Here is a 20705-nt window from a genome sequence, read left to right as displayed (position 1 = left end):
ATTATTATGCATATATAGATAGTTTGTAAATGTACTGCCTACTCATCGAGTGGATTCCCGTGCCCATGAATGCTTTTCCTTTGCTTGAAATGAACAAGGAATGAACGCGTTCCTGGAGGCATATCTAAGTGGTGCACAGTAGCTACACACTGTCATGGGTGTACTTTATGGGCGGGAAAAATATAAACTTAAATAACTTATCTGATTATACTTATATTATCCTCTCTCTCTCTCTCTCTCACACACACACACAATATATATATATATATATATATATATATATATATATATATATATATATATATATATATATATATATATATATATATAATCTTTTCCTTCTTTTAATTCAGGAATCTTAGCAACAACGCGATCACATTCATAGAGGCTCAAAGCTTTAGCCAGATACCTACTCTGCAGATTCTGTAAGTAGCATAGATGGTTATGATATCAAGTATGATCATAAAAGGTTGTGCTATCCAGTGTTAGTATGAAAGTGTTTGATACCACGTATTAGCATAACAAGGTTGTGATATTTCGTATTAGCATAAAAGGTTGTGATATCAAGAATTAGTATAAAAGGTTGCGATATCAAGTATTAGCATAACAGGTAATGATATCAAATGCATGAAGACTTTATATATGCATTTGTCCTTAGATCTGAGTTAAATCATAGAAGACGAGTAATGGACTGAACATTTATACCCTCAGACGCGTTCCGTGATGTTCCAAGAGGGGTCTTCGGCTTTTTAAAAGAGTGCGGTCTGTATAAAAGAGGAAAATAGGACTTTGTATTTCTGTCCTTATCTTCACTTTGTAAGCCTTTCGGAACACACATTCTTTACTAATATTATAAAACTGTGATTGTGTTGATTTGCTGTTGAAACCAGTACATACATGCTCAAATTATCCAGTTATTATTATTATTATTGACTTTTCATTCTACAGTAACAAGTTAATAGCAACAGACCACAGTATTACTCGTTTCTATTACTGAATGGCACCAACGTCTGAATAATAAAACAAAAAACCAACATAAAGGACCCGCTATTGGCATAAATAGTATAATGTTGAATTTTTTTCAGTTTCTCAAGTGTATATTTTTTTGTGTGGTTCGGATCGAATATCTAACACAGTTGCTGTTATAGTCAGTAGTCAATAAAGCCGAATAAAGAAAACCATTAGATGGGGCAGACATCCTGCCACTTGCATTCCCAGACAAGCAGGAGTTTTCGTGTCTAATTGTCGGCGAAAGGGGTCAATATACCTGCTCTGTAACTGCCTTGAAATGTCTCCCCGATTTTACCAGATATCAGACTTATAACACTTTTAAATACAAGTTTCTAAATTACTTTGCCATGAGATTAACTGAAATGGAACAATTTCATCACAAGTACAATTTCTAATATTCGGTTAATTTTGGAACCATTTAAAGCATTTTTCATCATTCACATTTCTTCCAGAGAGATGCAACATAATGCCCTGGCTGAATTTCAACCTGATGTTTTTTGGAATCTAGCACAAGTGAAACACCTGTAAGTAATTACAACACCTTTGTTTTTAACACATCATTTGTTACTCTATTTATTAATACGTTATTAAACCCCGTAAATGTCAAAGAGTGATAACTATTGAACCGTTTAATCAGTGAGTGAGCAATCTTAGGTACGGTGGTGGTGGTGGTAAGGGTGTTGGACCTATATTTTAACTTCTGTGTGTACACTATTGTCAAGTGGAAGTATGATAAAGGAATAATTCTATAATACATTATTTGCTCTCCAATATTGGTTGTATCCGTACTGATTGTATGTTGATGTGTTTTCGTTCTTTTTCTTGAAGTCTATAGCTGTTCACATTTCATTCAACGCAATTAACTGCTGTGATGATCATATTCAATTAAATGTAAGCTGTTTAGAAAATTTTATCTCTACCAAAGTGTTGCTTTATAACATTATTTTATTGGATAGTTTCTTGCTTTCTTTTCCGTAACTGACAACATCCCACATGCAGATGTTGACTGTTTCGATGATGTAGTTGTCCGTACCGTGACGTTTCTTAGTCCTTTTCGTTTATGAGACAAGTTGTCAGTTCTCTGAACGTAACTTTAATTTTTTTATAAATCTTAATAAATTATGAGATAATTTGGATATAATCTGATTTGATATTAAAATACAAGTAGATGTAATACCTCGTTTTAACCTGAGATAAGTTTTAGTGTGCGTATCGCATCAAGAAAAGCAATCTTGCAATGGTGAAAAGCGATAGGTTCCCGGATGTAAGTTGTACAAATTTGAGAGAATTGTACCTCTCGGTATCTCCAGATATCATTTCAGCTTCATTATTTATTATGTAGTCGAATATCGTTGTTCAGTGTGATTTTTTTTATTGACATCAGAACTGTATCTATGATGGCGAAATTATTTTAGCCCAGAATATATACTCTAATGTTTTGAAATTAATCGGCCATTTCTTTGAAAACGAGGAGCAGAATTCAGTTAAATATTGGCATATATTTTTACTTGCTGAGTGTATTCAAATTACAATTCGTTCTCCTTGAATGTGTTCCTTGTCATTTCCTATTTGGTGTTCCGTCTTATGTTGTAATTTAGTTTCGTTGTTTGTCGTTTCCTATTTGGTGTTCCGTCTTGATGTTGTAATTTAGTTTCGTTGTTTGTCGTTTCCTATTCGGTGTTAGGTCTTGATGTAATTCTGTTCGACGCTTTATCGGATTGTTTATGGCCTTCATCGCATGAATGAGGTAAATATCTTAACCAGTCCTTGAATGTCCCACTGTCGATTGTGTAGATGGCGTGTTGTTCATTGTTTCGATGCTTATGGTCGTATATAAAGCTTCAGGTGTTCAGAGAAATTCTTTCATTCTTTTCCTTCTTGTGGCTCAGCGGTTGGCGTTCTGGAACCGCTACATGAAGGGTGAGATCAAATGCTGCCCAGTCCAGGCCAGGCTGGATGGTATGGTGTGTCCTCGACAAAGCAAGTTTCTCTATATATCTTGGTATGTCATAGCCTCACATATGTTGATTTGCCGTTAAACGCCAAATGTAACGCTTGTGATGAACCTTGGTGTACCATACATTCATACATGAATCTGCAGATATATGCAACAAAATGAGCTCCACTACTATGTCGCGTAATATCAGCTACTTAACGGTCTCTTTATTTGCGTCTGCTAAAGGTTGAATCTGTCTGCTTCTCTCTGATCTCTCCCATTTTATTTATCAGCAAACATAAATGAATTATTTTGCCTACTCCCGATTGTTGCATGCTTTTGTTCTGGAATTTACTGATCAGGAATTTTCTTGATATAACTTGATGAACATGCTATGTCGTAGAAACGTTTTGTTTCTTGTAACATTCATAGTGGTTGGTTCCCTATCTTTTTTAGGAGTTGAAGAGTTTATAAGAAAGAAGTTCAACATGCATTTTATTATGTTTGCCGGAGATTCGATATTATGCTGTTCACAATATTCAAATTAAATACGTAATGATATCTGATTACTGAGAGAGAGAGAGAGAGAGAGAGAGAGATGGATAGTTTATTTTCTACTACAGCTACCATGTCTATTCACACTTCAAATTCATCCTTTTGAATCAAAGACATGTCTACATTAGGCAATCTTGCTTATACACACTTGTCATAGGTAATTTATCAGTCTATACGTTATGTTTAATCCCCGTTTCTCGGACTTAAGAATGCAAATTAAGCTACCCAATCAGAAAAGGTAAGGACAGAAGATCTAGCGATTTTCTAAGAACACTTTGTCTATGCAAATGGCAATAATTTCATCACTCAGAATCAACATTTGCTTGTGAAATATACTGCGTGCCTAACTTTGATATGATTTTGGTCATATAAATCACTGGCGTAAGTACTTGTGCTCTGTACATGAAAAGGAAAATAATTATGTTATTTATAGTTATGGTCAATATCAAATAGCCTATATTATTGAATATGTGACCAATTGACAATAATGACATTAACTGAGTTAGGCTGAGTTAGTTCATTTTCCATTTGTTTTTCAGAGACTTTCATCGCAATTCCTTGACTTCATTAGGCAGCAAGTCTTTGATGAACCTGCCACGCCTTGAGGAACTTCGAATTCACTCTCAGAACAATCCGCTTCAAAAAATAGTTCATGACGCTTGGTCTGGTATTGGACAAAGCCTCAAATATTTGTAAGTAAAATATAGACTTCGACGGGGTAACTGTTTTGTTTCCCTGAATAAGGCACATCAAAACCTAGATTATGAATTTAATAATGTCCAGTCGGATAGGACGTAGACGAGTATATGTTGAAAAAAATACGAATTTGTGAACATGAAAAGATAACGTGTAATTAAACAGAAATTGTTTTTTTTTTTCTTCAAAAACATTGTACAATTTTGTGTACCAACTATTTTGATTGAATTTCAAATAGAGGCCCAACTGGCATTGTTGTTTTGAATCATAGGTGATCTCTGAAGTCTATTATTATACCGGTACTAAATAATGTATATGTGATTATCATTGTAATCTGTAAACAAATAAGCAAATAAAACCTAAAATAGTGAGGGTTGATGTAAATGAGTTTTCTATAGGAATGTTCTAGATCTTACAATACACATATTGTAAATCTCAGACGGAACACTACATGTAATGTCCAGACTTAGTCATGCTAACAACAAATATACAGCCAGATAATCATGCAGTATCTCTGAGCATATTCGTCTATTTATAGTTTTATTATGTGTACACGTTTTATTGCATTACAAAATTTCTCTTTTTCAGGTATATCAGCGAAAACAGTCTCATCAGTTTTCCACATGCCGTTCTTTGTCTAGAATCATATCCAAATCTTTTACGCATGTAAGTTCTAAGTCTAGAACATTATCTCAGTTCTTTACTCTTGAACGTTTTTGGTCCAGAATCACATCCACGTCTTTTACGCAGGTACATTATATGACCAGAATTATTTATATATATATATATATATATATATATATATATATATATATATATATATATATATATATATATCCTTTACATATGCAACTTCAGTATCCTAAATCATGTCCATGTCTTTTACTCTTGTAAGGTCTACGTCCAGAATCACATGTCGTTCTTTTATGCGTGTAAGTACTTTGTCAAGAATACTGTAAAAGACGTTTGCGTGTACGTTCTATGTCCAGACTTATATGCAAGTTTTTAATGCGTTTAAGTTCTATGTCACATATCCCAGTCTATTAGATATGTAAGTTGTATGTGGGGAATCATATGTAAGTCTTTTGCGACAGTAATTTCCATGACTAGACTCATATCAGTCTTTCACACTTGTTATACGTACACAGTCATATCCACATCATTTACGCGTGTAAAATCTACGTCCAGAATCAAACGTTATTCTTTGAGTATGTAATTGTCTTATCCATAATCATGTGCAATCATTTACGCGTCTAATATCTATGTCCAGAATCATACGTAAACTTTTATGCATGTACGTTCTTTGCCGAGAATGAAATCCGTCTTTCACATATGTAAGTTCTATATCCAGAATCATATGAGAGGCTTTTAAGTTTCATGTTCATAATGATATGTATGTACGTTCTCTATCTAGAATCATATACATTATCGTACACGTATAAGTTATATGTCCACAATCATATCCAAGTCATTTACGCGTGTAAGGTCTATACCAAGAATCATAGATAAGTCTCTTCCAGAATTGCATGTAAGTTTCACATCCAGAATCAAATGCAAAGTTTTTCCGCATGTAAGTTCTAAGTCCAGAATAATATCTAAGTCTTTTAAGCAGCATTAAAAATTAAAAACAAAAGGTAGTTTCGTATTTCCACAAAAGATTGAAATCTACCGCTGACCTCTAAGTAGTAAGGTGGGGTACATTAGCGACAATGGGAATTAGCATTACAGAGACCCCTGGGTCATTAGCGACAAGGGAAATTTAACATGGCGAAAAATCGTGGGTCAGATTAGCGACAAGGGAAATTAACATGGAGAAAAATCGTGGGTCACTCTAGCGACAAGGGGAATTTAACATGGAACTATAGTGTGGGTCTGTCTAGCGACAAGGGGAATTGAATATGGGATTTTTTTTAAAAAATTGTTTTAAATTTAAATTTAAATTTAAATTTAAAAAAGGGTAGGCAATGGAAAGGCTATCTCTTTTCGAGAAATATGGCTGGCCCTGAAAAGGGCCTTTGGGTTTATGTTAATGTATTCATTAACATAAATGGTACCGCATTGGTCTTCTTCTTGTCCTTAGGCTACGTCTCACTGTTGGTCCGTAAATCAGCACTCTTTTCAGGCATCCTTGTCTTTCAACGTAGATCCTACGTATCCACAGGCTGTTGTTTGTCCTGTGGACAACGGTCCACTTGGATCGGACATACATGAGCATGTCCGTCCGGAACATCATGGAAGACACAAGCGTAGAAGATTGCACATCGGTCCACATCTTGAAGCGACGAGAACAAGTGAATCAATGCAGTGAACTGCGCTTATTTATAGGTACAGGAAGGATTGAAACGGATTGAATTCATTCACCAATCCGAACACGCGTTACAAAATTCAGTCAGCTCGCATCCAATCCGAAGAGAGCAGTCTGTGACGTCAAGTGGTCTATATAGATTCGTTAGCGCTTGTGTGCAGTCAATCTATGCGACAGTGATTCAACATGACGGAAACTCAGAAAACGATCCATTGGGGTGCACCAGCAGGGGAGACTGCCCAAGGGAACCCGGACTTACTTTCAGAAGAGGTACATTGGGATTTTGTGGATTTTCTTACCTCGCAAGAATTTGTTCCGGAACCTTCGTTACCTTCTTCATTACCGCAAGTGGAGAATTTTAGACAGAGACAGAAAGAAGAATTGGAGAAATTTATGCAACGACAAAAGGAAGCGGAACAAGCTTTTCTCCTACAGCAACAGCAACAGCAACAAGAAGAGGTAAGAAAAAAACAACAGCAACAACAGCAAGAAGAAGTAGCAGCAAAGAAACAAGAGGGTGAAAATCAAACGGCTACGGTACTGTTGGACATTTTAGCGGAGTTAAGAAGTCTGAAACAAATTTATCAGACTTCTTTATCACGACCGAAGAGAATACGACCTTCCCGAGCTAAACACGCCAACCCTGTGACTAAGCCTGTCGTACCAACCTTACTGATTTCAACCCAATCATCAGATGTAGGCCTTGGCCGTGGCAAAGGCTTAAGGCAGTTAAAGTTGATTGGTTAAACTCACCCCTACACCAAAATAAAAAGGCCCTTTTCAGGGCCACCCACATTTCTCGAAAAGAAATACAATTTCAATTTGCCAATAACTCAAAAATAAACCCCACCCATTTTACCCTTATAGTACGTGTCTGTGTATGAGTGCGTGAGTGTAGCTTCTTATTTTAAAATCAAAACTCAAAGACACTTACCTTATATCATTCATGTATTCTTTTATCCATTTTTTTACAATCCAATTCACAATTCACCACAGAACACTTTAATTAAAAGTTCATTGACTTCTTCTTTCTCCTTGTTTAGTCTCTCTGTTTTTTTAATTTCTTCCCCTTTTTTTCCTCATTTTCTTCCCTTCTTCTTTTCTTCTCCTGTTTCTTTGCTTCTTTTAAATAGAATTGTCTTCTTTCTTCCTCTTCTTCCTCTGAAGAATCCCTCTCTTCTTTCGAAGAATCCCTCTCTTCTTCCGAAGAATCCCTCTCTTCTTCTGAAGAATCCTTCTTTTCTTCTGACTCCTCTTGTTTCTTTTTTGGGCAATCTGGAGACCAATGTCCTTTTTCTTGACAATAATAACAGGTATCTTGACTTTTGTCTTTTCTAGCCCCTGTTTTTTTTCTTTTTTGACGGTCTGGACACTCTGAAGACCAATGCCCTTTCTTCTGACAGATATAGCAAGTATCTTGACTTTTATCTCGAAAGGAAGGAGAGTAGTCCGTCGGCTGGTCTGAAGAGAATTTTCTAATGACCCCTCGCAAAGCTCTGACGAAACGTTCCATCTGGGTAGTCTCTTCCATTGTTGTGCTCGGCTTGAGAGTGAAATGAATAGTGAAAGGACAAGACACACACCCTTTTTATATTAACTGGTTTGCCAAGACTATAAATTAGTCTATGGTGTTTAAACTTGAGTCATTTGACGTTTTGCACTCAAGATGAAACGATACCATTCATTCGAGAAGAAAGAAGAAGAAGAAAGTAAGAGGCAGAAACGTGATCTATCGCCTCGTACCAGGGCTGAAATCTTGGCACAAATTCATGCCAGTGATTTTGAAGAGGACATGAGTGAACCAGAATCCGAACCCTCTAAACCAAGTTCACCACCCTTAGTCAACCCTGAAAAGTACTATTCCATTCGAGAGACGGAAAAGCGCTCCTCTAGAAAATTTAGAACCACGGCTTACACCTACACGGTGAAGTTTAAAGATTTCAAGGCCGACGTACCCTTGGAGAAAGCAGAAGGGTTTATCACCGAGATGTGGGATTCTTTGCTCACCGCACTCAAGCGACAATGTCAACCCAAAGAAGACGATCGCTTGACACTATCCATAGATCACGACGTTTTGAAATCCCCTGTTTGGATCGAGTTTAGCAGACCCGCAGAACTGACCCCTTCCAAAGTCATGGACAAGATACAACAGGTGCAACAATCTAATGACCAGTTTGACATCACCGATGGTAAAGCCACACTGAAAATGGCCCACGTCTCTCCTCCTCAAGGAACTGGATGCAAAAAGATGTTATTGGTGGACGACCTTCGCAACACCAAAAAGAGTCTCGTCCGAATTAACAACCCTCAAGACCAGATGTGTTTAGCCCGTGCCATCGTGGTGGGACGAACCTATGCCAACAAGAACGACACGGTAGAATGGAAAAGAACCTGGAAAACTATTCAACGATGCGATCGAGCCAAACAACGAAATGAAGCAGAACTCCTGTTGCAACAAGCCGGACTGTCCAAAGACACACCCTGTGGCATTCCTGAGATGCAAAAATTGCAAGATGCCCTAGCTCCACGCTACACCTTGAAAGTGCACCCTCAAGAAATGCGTGGAACTCTGTTGTTTCGAGGCCAAGATTTTAAGGACGGAAAATACATTCATGTCTATCATCACGATGACCATTTCGATACCATTACCAGTATCACTGGATTCCTGGGATACAGTTATTATTGTGAGAAATGTAACTATGGTTATAACAATCGAGAGCAACACAAGCATTGTGGAATGAAATGCCCAGGATGTTTGGCCTCTCCACCCTGTCTGAGCGAAGAACCAGTGCCTTGTTCGACTTGTTTGCGCACGTTTGTCAGTCCTACCTGTTACCAACAACATTTGAAAACACAAGGTTCACAGAAGAAATGTGCTTGTCAACTCCTGAGATTGTGCCCTACCTGTGGACAAGGCATACTTACCAATAATACCAAGGCACACGTATGTCGAGGAAAGAAAAAATGTCACATTTGTCACCACATCGTGGACTTGGAACTCCAATGCTACGTGCAAAAATACCAACCCCCACCAGAGAAAGAGGACGGTCACAAGAAGAAAGGCAATTTCGATTTCGAATGCATGCAAGAGACTGGCATTCACATTCCTAATTTCTGCGTGGCTCATCGAGCGTGCGAGAAGTGCATTCAAGAACCTATCTTCAGTTATTGCCCTCACTGCAGCAAGATTCCTGGAGGACGTGAAAAAATCTTTCGGGGACCAAACACGTTAGCCGATTTTGCCCAATGGGTCTTAGACCCCATCGACAAGACGTGGAGCCAAGAGGACATCGAACGTTACGGAGATTGCCATCGTCATGCCACGGTGATGGCTCACAATTTCTCCGGATACGATGGACAGTTTCTTTTGAGATACTATACGGAACAAGGCACCGAACGTCCTAAAGTGACTTTGAACGGAGCCAAAATCATTTTCATGCAAGTGGGACAAGTACAGTTTAAAGATTCGATGAGTTACTTGGCCATGCCTTTGAGTCGAATGCCTAAAACGTTTGGAATGACAGAAATGGCTAAAGGGTACTTTCCACACTTTTTCAATACGGAAGCCAATCAACATGCCGTTCTACCCCATTTGCCTGAGGCTCACTATTACGACCCCGACAACATGCGTACCGAACAACGAGAAGCTTTCTACGCTTGGTACCAGGCTCATGCCTCTGACCCCTTCGACTTTCAGGAAGAAATGTTAAAGTATTGTCGTTCCGACGTGGACATTTTACGACGTTGCTGTGGAAAATTTCGAGAACTGTTCATGGAACACGGAGGGGTCGATCCTTTGAAAGAAGCTTGCACCATTGCCAAAGCGTGTTCCTTAGTGTACCGCCAACGATTCATGCCTGAAAACACCGTGGCTATCATCAGTCCTCAAACGACCAACTATGTCAAGCGTCAATACTCGGTCAAAGCCCTACGTTGGTTACGTTACTTGTGCGACAAGGAAGACAAATGGATTCAGCATGCCCGCAACGGAGGAGGCGAAAAGACCATCGGAACGTATTCGGTCGATGGCTGGGACTTAGAAAACCCCAAGATCGTGTACGAGTTTAACGGTTGCTTATTTCACGGATGTCCCGTCTGCTACCCTGACCGTGACACTAAAAATCAGTTTTTGCAACGAACCATGGAAAACTTGTACCAGGACACTTGTCAGCGACGCCTAAAGTTAGAACAGCAAGGATACCAAGTGGTGGAAATGTGGGAACACGAGTACGATCACCGTTTGAAAATCGATCCCGAGTTTAAACGTGTCGTGGAAAGTTACCAGTTCATGGACCCATTGAACCCGAGGGATAGTTTGTACGGAGGAAGGACCAATGCCACCTGTTTGCTGTACCAAGCCGACGAAGAGAAAGGAGAAGAAATCAAATACTTGGACGTGTGTTTGCTGTATCCCTACGTGTGCAAATATTGTCGCTTTCCTGTAGGGCACCCGCAATTGTTCACGGAACACATCGACCTGAAAAACATTCGACAATACGAAGGCTTGATCAAGTGTAAAGTTTTGCCTCCCACAAACCTATATCATCCCGTCTTACCTCACCATTGTCAAGGCAAACTGATGTTTCCCTTGTGCCGTACTTGTGCCGAAACGTGCAACCAGGACCAAACTTGCCATCACAGCCAGGAAGAACGTGCCTTGACGGGAACCTGGGTCAGCGTGAAATTGTTCGAAGCTCTGGACATGGGATACCAACTGTTAGAAGTGTACGAAATTTGCCACTTTCCCAAGACACAACAGTACCACAAGGGTGACCCTACTCAGAAAGGCATTTTCGCCGACTACGTGGATGCCTTTTTGAAACTGAAACAAGAAGCCAGCGGATATCCTTCCTGGTGTCACACTCCCGAAGACCAAATACAATTCAAAGAGAAATACTATGCACAAGAAGGCATCTCTTTAGACCACATCGAAAAAAACGAAGGCAGGCGATCGTTTGCCAAAGTGATGTTAAATTGCTTGTGGGGTAAAATGGCACAACGACCGTGTTTACCCAAGACGGAATATTTGACAGAACCTTCCCGCTACTTCCAGATGATTCACGACAAAACCAAATACATGAAACACGTGGACGTCGTTCGAGAGGATTTGATCTTGGTCAATTACGAAGAAGATCTGGACTTTATACAAGACGACCCTTTTGGAAATGTCATCATTGCGGCTTACGTGACAGCTCATGCTCGCTTAAAATTGTACGAAGCTTTAGAACTGTTAGAAGAACGCGTCCTGTACTTTGACACGGACAGTTGCATTTACATCCATCACCCGATTCAACAGCACCCTGACATCGAAGGAGACCGTTTAGGAGCCTGGACAGACGAACATCCCGACGATAAGATTCTAAGTTTCGTCAGTGGTGGTCCCAAAAATTACGGCTACGAATACCGGGACAAACAAGGAGAAGTGCACACGACGTGCAAAGTGAAAGGACTGACTCTGAATCATCGTACCAGTCGAGTGGTCAACTTTGGGGTATTGAAAGAAGCCTTGCAATCGGGAGAGGATGGAAACTTTAAAGTGACCACCTATCAACCGAACAAGATTGTACGTTTACCCACTCACCACATCGTCAGTCGACCCTTGGAAAAAGTCTATCAAATTGTATACCAGAAGCGAGTGCGACTTCCCAATCACTTCACCTTACCGTACGGTCACGTCGGTATTGGTCTGTATATAAAAAGGAACCCTAGGCAAGATCGATAGTTCATTGTTCATTGAAGTAACTTACCATGTCGTTGACGAAGAAGAAACCAGATTGGTTAGGAGTCAAATGTTGGACATCACCGAGACCAGGGTTTTGAGGCTTGGACACAAGAGGTGGCCCAGTATGCACGAGAGTTATTCAAGGAAAAAAGTTACTTTTCAACCTGTGTTAGTGACGGTGACAGAAGAACCCGTCACCCAGGACAGGACTGTCGTGGACAGGCCTGAAAGACCCTTTCGGGAGGACACTTGTGTGACCTTACCCCTACTATAGAACTGGTTAGAACTTTACCCAAAACATGTTGTACAGACACTTGTGTTTATTCCACGTTCATGGTTATCATGTGCCTTTTATTCTTGTACTTAAGCCTTTGGCTTTTATGTATTTTTTGTCTTACGTATTCATGTTTGAAAAAAACATTCAATAAACGTGTTCTGAAAAAGTATATAAACTCTTGTCTTGTTTGTTTTTCGTGTCACAAGTGACATTTCTCACACCATGGCTACCTCTGCTGTCTCTGCTCCCTCTTCCTCTACTGTCAAAGTCATCGACGAACACTTAGATCGTGCCAGTTGGGAGGCTTTGTATCTTCGCCATCCCTTTAACATGCTCATTGCTGGACCTAGCGGTTCAGGCAAAACCGAATTCGTCAAACGTTTGATCGAACATAAACATCATTTGATCGATCGACCCCCTCGACGAATCGTGTGGTGTTACAAAGAGTGGCAATCGGCGTACAGCCTCTTGCGAGAAAGTCAAGGTGATTCCATCGTGTTTGTGGAAGGCATTCCTAAAGAAGACGATGGCATCGTCTCTGACACCCGTCTAACCCATTTGGTCATTTTCGACGACATGTTAGGAGAAGACGAAGAAGAAATTAAACTGTGGTTCACGCGCAAAGGGCATCACCGTAATGCCAGTGTCGTTTACATCACCCAAAATTTGTTTCAACAAAGTAAAGCCCATCGCACCATCAGTCTCAATGCGCATTACGTGGTCTTGTTTAAAAGCCCTCGAGATAAATCGCAAGTGCAAGTCTTAGCCAAACAGTTAGGAACGCCTTGGTTGACTCAGGCGTACGACGATGCCACTCAAACTCCACACGCCTATTTACTCGTCGATTTGAAACCTACGACTCCCGAGGATTTGCGATTTCGTACCCACTTGTTTCACCAATGGTGCCAAGACGGAGGGCCTGTCCTGTACACGTCTCCGTCCTCAACTTCATTTCACTCCCCATAAAAAAATCTATAAAAACCTCAGACCCTTTTTCGTCTGTCTCACTCTCAGTGCGAACATGACGTCCCTTCAGTCGCATCTTCCCGTCAAATTGATTCGTGCCTTGTATGGCATCAGTCGAGAAAAAGATCCACAAACACGAGCTCGTGTCTTAGAAGCTAGTCTCAAAGAAGTCTTACGATGGTTCACGGTGACGGCACGTCAATTACTCCAAGGAATCATTCAGATTCCTCATCAAACCAAACGCTTTTTCGATCGAAACAAAGTCGCTTTGGTCCAACTGGCCGATCCCCGCATCGACACTCAAACCAAAAAACAAATCATTTTGAAACCTGGAGGGAGCGGTACTCTAGGAGGGGTCATCATTCGCTCACTCTTAAGATGGGATCCTAATGCCCCCAAAGTTATCCCCAAGACAAAAGTCCAACGAAGCCCCAAGAAGAAAAAGACCAGGTCCCCAAGGAGAACTTCTCCAGTGGCAGGACCCTCCTCTGACCAGACACCACCACCAGCCCGGAAAAAGAAAAGAAGCTCCCAGAAAAAGAAAAGTCCACAGAAAACTAGTCGCAAGAGAGGCACTTCGGCCAGGACGCAACCTTACACTCGCAAACCACGACCTGCCACGGCGGTGACTGCGTCTCTGGCAGCTTCACGTTTGTCCACTTGTCCGTTAATGACACCCAGAACTGAAGAGTACTTGGAGACGTTGATCACACCAAGAACTTCTCCGTTGATGACCCCCAAAAGAACTTCCCCAGTGGCAGGACCTTCCAATTTAGTGGCAGTGGCTGCTGCTCACAAAGTACCTTCTCCCAAAATCAAAGTTCAAGAAAGATCGGGCATGTTACAAAGTTTGCTGGATTTGTCCAAGCAAGAACTGGCTCGATTTAGTCCGTTACGTACCCCTGCACGACGTGTCATGCCTGTCCTCAAACTAATACGACGTAAAGACAATCAGTGGCGACGTGTTCCAGTATAAAAATGGCCTGTGACCAAGTCGGGTATCAGTGTTTTTTGGTGCTCCTGAAGACTCAAAGATGTCACCCTCCAGAAAACCCCAAGGAAAGAAAAGGAAAGGACTGCCACCACGTTTAGCCAAACATGGGGACATGTTATCTGTCCTGTCCAAAGCTTCTCCACCCCTACGAAAAAAACTCATTCAAACAGCCTCCAAAGAGGTCATCGATACCGTGTGCGAATGTTGTTTGAACGTTTTGAAAGGCACGATCCCTTTGTCCAAACACCAGAAACAATGCTTAGGCAAACATCGTCACGTTCTTCGCCAAATGGTTCAAAAGAAAATTCCCATTCGTCAAAAAAAGAAGATGTTAGTGCAACGTGGAGGTATTTTACCTCTCTTGTTAGGCCCCATACTGAAAGGAGTCTTGGGAACCATGTTGGGAGGACTGGTGGGAGCAAGATAAAAAGGCCTCGGAAGTTCCAAGATCTCAGAATCGACCCCTGACAACCCCATGGAAGGACGAAAACTAGCTTTAGTGCCTTATAAACGATGGATGGAATACCATCGGTGGCAAGAACAACACACCCCGCATTTACCTCCCAATCCCCATTTGAGCGAGATGTCCCAGTTACAACACGAATTGCAGTCCTTGATGGATCGCCAAGATTTGTCCGAAACAGAAAAATCGCAAAAGTACGGTCAACTCTTGCAACGACTGCAACTCTTTCACCAGAAAGCTTTAGACGAAACAATTCTACCCACTCTGAAAGATTTTAAGACCTTGATGAAAAATCCAGCACCATCACCAGTACCAGTACCAGTACCAGTGACCAAGACAGAAAAAGGAAAAGAAGAAGAAGAAGAAGGGTTTCAAACCCCACCAGAAAAAGTCCGCAAGTTAACAACACCACCTACCTCCAGAATTGGATGGATTAAAAAGATGATGGCCACCCCTTCTTCATCACAAGAGAAAAAGAAAGATAAGACAGAAGTGAAGACAGAAGTGAAACAAGAACCGATATCCCCCGCTCAGACATCCTCCTACTCTTCGACACCTATTTCCGGTCGCACACGCAAAACATTGCAATCCAAGAAAATACCCCAAGAGAAAAAGAGTAGCATCCTCCAAGAGTGGGTGCCTTATTAACACACCAACCAACACAAAAAAATGGAAAAAGTCTTAGCCAGCATTTACTACGATCCCTCCCATCCTGCAGGTTACGCAGGAGTTCAAAAATTGTATCGTGCTGCCAAAACGCGACTGAAAAGTCTCCGTTTACCTCAAGTGCAACGATGGTTACAAGAACAAGCTACCTACACTTTACACAAACCCATTCGACGCAAGTTTGCCAGAAGTCGCACCCGAGTGGAAGGCATCGATCATCAATGGCAAGCCGATTTAGCCGATGTCTCTCATTTGGCCAGCTACAATCGTGGCTACAAATATTTGTTTTGTGTCATCGACGTCTTTTCCAAATTTGCTTGGGTCGTACCCTTGACTTCCAAATCGAGCAGCGAGTTAGTGCGAGCCCTGCAACGAGTGCTGAAACAAAGCGGTCGTCACCCTCTTCGATGGCAAACGGACAAAGGCACCGAATTTCTGAACCAAGCTTTCCAAAAAAAATTAAAGAAACGTGACATTCATTTTTTTACCACCGAGAATCCCGAAACCAAAGCCAGCATCGTGGAACGTTTTCAACGCACTTTGAAAGAACGCATGTGGAAATATTTTACGCATCACCACACTATGAAGTACATCGACATCTTACCGCACCTGGTGCAAGCGTACAACCAATCTTACCATCGAAGCATTGGACGTGCCCCGCAAGACGTGACTCCCGACAACGAAGTGTTGGTGTTTGAGCGCCTGTTTGGTACGTCCCCGACGAGGGCTGTCCCCAAGAAAAGTGGAGACTTGGCCGTAGGAGATTGGGTGCGCATTGGCAAAACCAAACGCACTTTCGACAAAGGTTACTTACCTAACTGGACGACCGAATTGTTTCGCGTCACTGGACGAGTGCATGGCCGTCATCCTGCCGTCTATAAATTGGAAGACATGAACGGAGAAGTGCTCAAAGGAACGTTTTATTTGCCCGAATTACAACGTGTGACCAAAAAAGAAGACGACGTGTACGACATCGAAAGCATTCTCGAACGCAGAACCCGTAAAGTGGGTAAACGACGTGTCAAAGAAGTCAAAGTACGTTGGAAAGGATATCCGCCCAGTTTTGATTCTTGGATCGACGCTTCGCAAGTCATCGACTATAAAAAGAAGTGACCATCATGCCTTTTCACACAGCAGACGCAGCTACGTCGACCACTCCTCCTTCACCTAGTTCTTCTGTGCAAGATTTACAAAAACAACCCTTGTGGGTGTGGTGTGGAGAACGTGTGCCTAAAACGCAAATCGTCTTTTTCTGCCAAATCTTCGTGGTGTATTGTGTCATCGGGGCAGCCATCGCCAATTTGAGTTTGCAACAAGGAGACAAACAATTGTGGACCATTTTATTGAGCAGTTGCATCGGTTACCTGCTTCCTAATCCCTCCCTGAAATTCACCTCGAACGGGAACCCCGGGAACCTTGTGTCCAGTGCCAGTGCCAGTCACCACTTCAATCACAACCAGAACCCCATTTTGGGTGGAGACACGCCTCTGACGTCCAGTAACCTCTCGGACAGCCACAGAACTCTGGAATTATGAGTCACCAAAACCAATTTTACTTAACTTTACCCAGTGACAGTTCCATGGAGGTGTTTCCCAAGAACACGTTGTGCTGCTACACGGCCAAATTACCTCAGGCCATCCAGTTAGATCACGAAGCCCATTGGGAAGTGGCTTTAGTAGAAATGATTCACCCGACCCAAGTCCTCAATGTCCTTCCCAATCAAAATTTTTTTGATGTGGAAGTTCATGACGAGCAAATGCAACAGTGGATGGATAGCAATGTCAAATATGACAAGAAAACCCGTACACAAAAGTACACCACCTATCACTTGTTCATTCCCCCAGGCTATTATTTTAGTGGTCAACATTTGGTCAGCACCATAACCTCCAGGTTTAATGTCGTGTTTCTGAAAGCTTTGGAGCATGTCAACAAAAATGTCACCATGGAGTACCACAAAGCAGCTCGTCGCTTCTTGATGAAATTTGAACGGAGTAAAATCGTGTCCATTTTATTTTGTCCTGAATTGTTTGACATGTTGGGCGGAGACATGGACATGAGAAAGGCCATGCTCAAGAAAAACGAATTACCCATCGTTTACGACAACGAGTCTTTTAGCAAGTTATTTCGTGCCCCGGTAGAACTGAACCAAGGACTGAATTTGATGTTCGTGTATTCCGATGTGGTGGAGTACAACGTGGTGGGACACACCTCCGTACCGTTACTGCGTGTCATTCCTTTCAAAGTGGATTCTGCCACGAACGCTGACGAGGAAGGTGGAAACACTTACCACATCCACCGCGAATTTGTCCATCCTCACTATTTACCTCTCAGTAAGTCGTATTTGGACACGGTCAACATTGCTATAAAAGGAGATCTGGGACAAAATATTCCATTCACCAAAGGAAAAGTCACGGTGAAACTCCATTTTCGAAAACGGTTCTCTCACGACTCGTAAGTAAGTCATGTATCCAGTGTACCGAGGGGTTGCTCGACAGCGAGGACACGGTTTAGGAGACATGTTAAAATCGGCCTTTCGTTCGGTGGCCCCGGTGTTGAAACCGATGGTGACACGCGGATTGCACGCCTTGAAAGATGCGGCACTGACGCAAGGCAAAGAATTTCTCCAAAATGTCATCATCGACAAACAAAACCCTAAAGAAGCCTTCATGAGGGCAGGCAAAAATTTCTTGCTGCAAACGGGTAAAGACATTTTAGGCCAACGAGAAACACCTATAAATGCCCTGCACGCTACCGAGTCAGGCATTCAGCAAGGACAAGGAAGAAAGAGACGACGAAGAAAACACCCTTTCACCAGACTTCAAGCGAGAAAGGCCAAGAAAAGAAGAACCGTTCGAGACTTAGACGTTTTCGATTATTGAGAAAAGAGACAAAAAAATGATGCACCGAGAATCTTGCGCTTGTTCCAAGACGGAACTGGATCTGTTTGCCATGCCCCCCACGATGATGACGATGCAAGAATCCCAGTGGGTGGAATTTCACCCCGTCTCCTCACTGACCGATTCCGCTCCCATCGAGTTTGAAATCAAAGGACAGCCCGAAGATTACATCGATCTGAATAGCAGTTACTTGTACCTGAAAGTCAAAATTCTAGATAAGACTGGAGGTGCTATAGACGATGAAGCAGTAGCTCCCGTCAACAATTTCATGCATTCCTTGTTCAGTGGAGTGGACTTGTACTTGAATAACAAACTGGTCAGTAGCAGCATGGATACTTACCCATATCGTGCCTACCTGGAAAATCTCTTGACGTACGGAATAGATGCCAAGAACACTCATCTCAATGCCTGTGTGGTATGGGAAGCTGACGAACCTACCAAGTTTGAAATATTGGAAACTGATGAAAAGAAAGACAACAATGATGGATTTGTAGAACGAAGAAAGAGAATCACGGGAGCCGACACAAGTTTAGAACTGATGGATCGTTTGCATTTGGACATGTGGTTGCAAGAAAAGTATTTGCTGAACGGGGTGGATGTCCGCCTGCGACTGAATCGTAGCAGTGCCGCTTTCCATTTGATGGCTGATAGTGACGGTTACAAAACCAAAATCCAAGAAGCCAGACTCTACGTACGCCGTGTGGAAGTGTTACCTAAAGTGGGAAACGACATCAGTCAGACGTTGAGCAGAACGACCGCCAAGTATCCCATACGACGCGTGGAAGTGAAAACCTTCACCATTCCCAAGGGACAGCGATCCATGATCGAAGATCATCTGTTCCAAGGACAGTTACCCAAACGTTTGATCGTTGGTATCGTCGAGAATACAGCCTTCAACGGAGCTGCCGAAAAAAAATCCTTTCTACTTTCAACACTTTGGCGTGTCCAAAATCGAAGCCAGTCGCGATGGCAAGACCTTGTGTACCCGACCTTTCGAACCTGACTTTACCAAGAAGAATTACTTGAGATCGTACTTGTCCCTGTACGAAGCCACCGGACAGTTAGGAACCAATACCAGTCACGGTATTACGTACGAGGATTATGCAGGAGGCTACGCTTTGTGGACTTTCGATTTCACTCCAGACCAAGGCAGCGACGAGGGACATTTCCACCCTATAAAATCCGGCCAGATTCGTGTGGAAATTCAGTTTAAAGACCGAGACCCTGATGAAACGGTGAACGTCATCCTGTATGCAGAATTCGATAATACCATAGAAATCAACAGTTTGAGAGAAGTCATCCTAGATTACTAGAAACCATGGAAGACTGTTATCCCTCTTTACCTAGTGGAGAAACTTTTAGTGTTGGATTATTGTTAAAAATGTTAGAGTTGTTGTTGTTTAGTGTTAAGTGATTTTTGAATAAAAAATGCTGTGTTTTGAAAAAATTGTTTGATGTTATATTGTTGGATTATTGTTAAAAATGTTAGAGTTGTTGTTTAGTGTTAAGTGATTTTTGAATAAAAAATGTTGTGTTTTGAAAAAAATTGTTTGATGTTATATTGTTGGATTATTGTTAAAAATGTTAGAGTTGTTGTTTAGTGTTAAGTGATTTTTGAATAAAAAATGTTGTGTTTTGAAAAAAATGCCTTTGTCTTTTGTTTAGCTATAAGAATGTTGGATTGATGCTCTTTCATTTCTTACTATCCCTCTCATGACACTCACTAAACGTTGCGACTCAAAAACCGTGTGGGGGATGTTTTCCTTCACGTCCGCGCTTTGACTTTAAGAACCGGGTTGTTTCCAGTCTAACCATCCATTGTCGACTCATCCTCCTACGAAGATGTGCTCCAAACTAGCTAAACTCAACGAAGCCTACGTGAATTTGCATAGGGTCAGACAAAGTCTGATACCGAAGCCAGAAGAAATAGAGAATGTGAGAATGTTAAAAATCACTGAAGACCTGATAGAAGAGCTCTTCAGAGAAGAAATGAACAGGGAAAAAGAAGAATGGACAGAGAAGTACAGACTTCAGAGACAGCAGCAACAACAACAACAACAAGAGCAGCAGCAGCAACCTGAAGCTGACAGAGGCTTTGTCGATTGTCGTATCGACACCAAAGAGTTCTTCTTCTCTTTCCGAAGAAGCAGACCTATCGCCAGAAAGTCTATCCTCAGAGGACATCGCATTCTTAGAAACTAAAAAGAATGCCATAGC

General features: G+C 41.6%; 1 protein-coding gene across 1 annotated transcript in view; it reads left to right on the top strand.

The window, feature by feature from the left end:
* The window catches only part of LOC149796948 (uncharacterized), a 62099-nt gene that overhangs the window by 38405 nt on the left and 2989 nt on the right, over nt 1-20705 (top strand). The window contains exons 13-16 of the mRNA XM_089960668.1: nt 354-425; nt 1464-1535; nt 4042-4164; nt 4787-4864. Of these exons, the coding sequence (XP_089816794.1) occupies nt 354-425; nt 1464-1535; nt 4042-4164; nt 4787-4864 (345 nt within the window). The remainder of the gene's footprint in view (nt 1-353; nt 426-1463; nt 1536-4041; nt 4165-4786; nt 4865-20705) is intronic.

Source organism: Sinohyriopsis cumingii, chromosome 6 (genome assembly GCF_028554795.1).
Source record: "Sinohyriopsis cumingii isolate HCF-2022 chromosome 6, ASM2855479v2, whole genome shotgun sequence".
Lineage (NCBI taxonomy): Eukaryota > Metazoa > Mollusca > Bivalvia > Unionida > Unionidae > Sinohyriopsis > Sinohyriopsis cumingii.
This window is presented reverse-complemented; position numbering and strand designations above follow the sequence as displayed.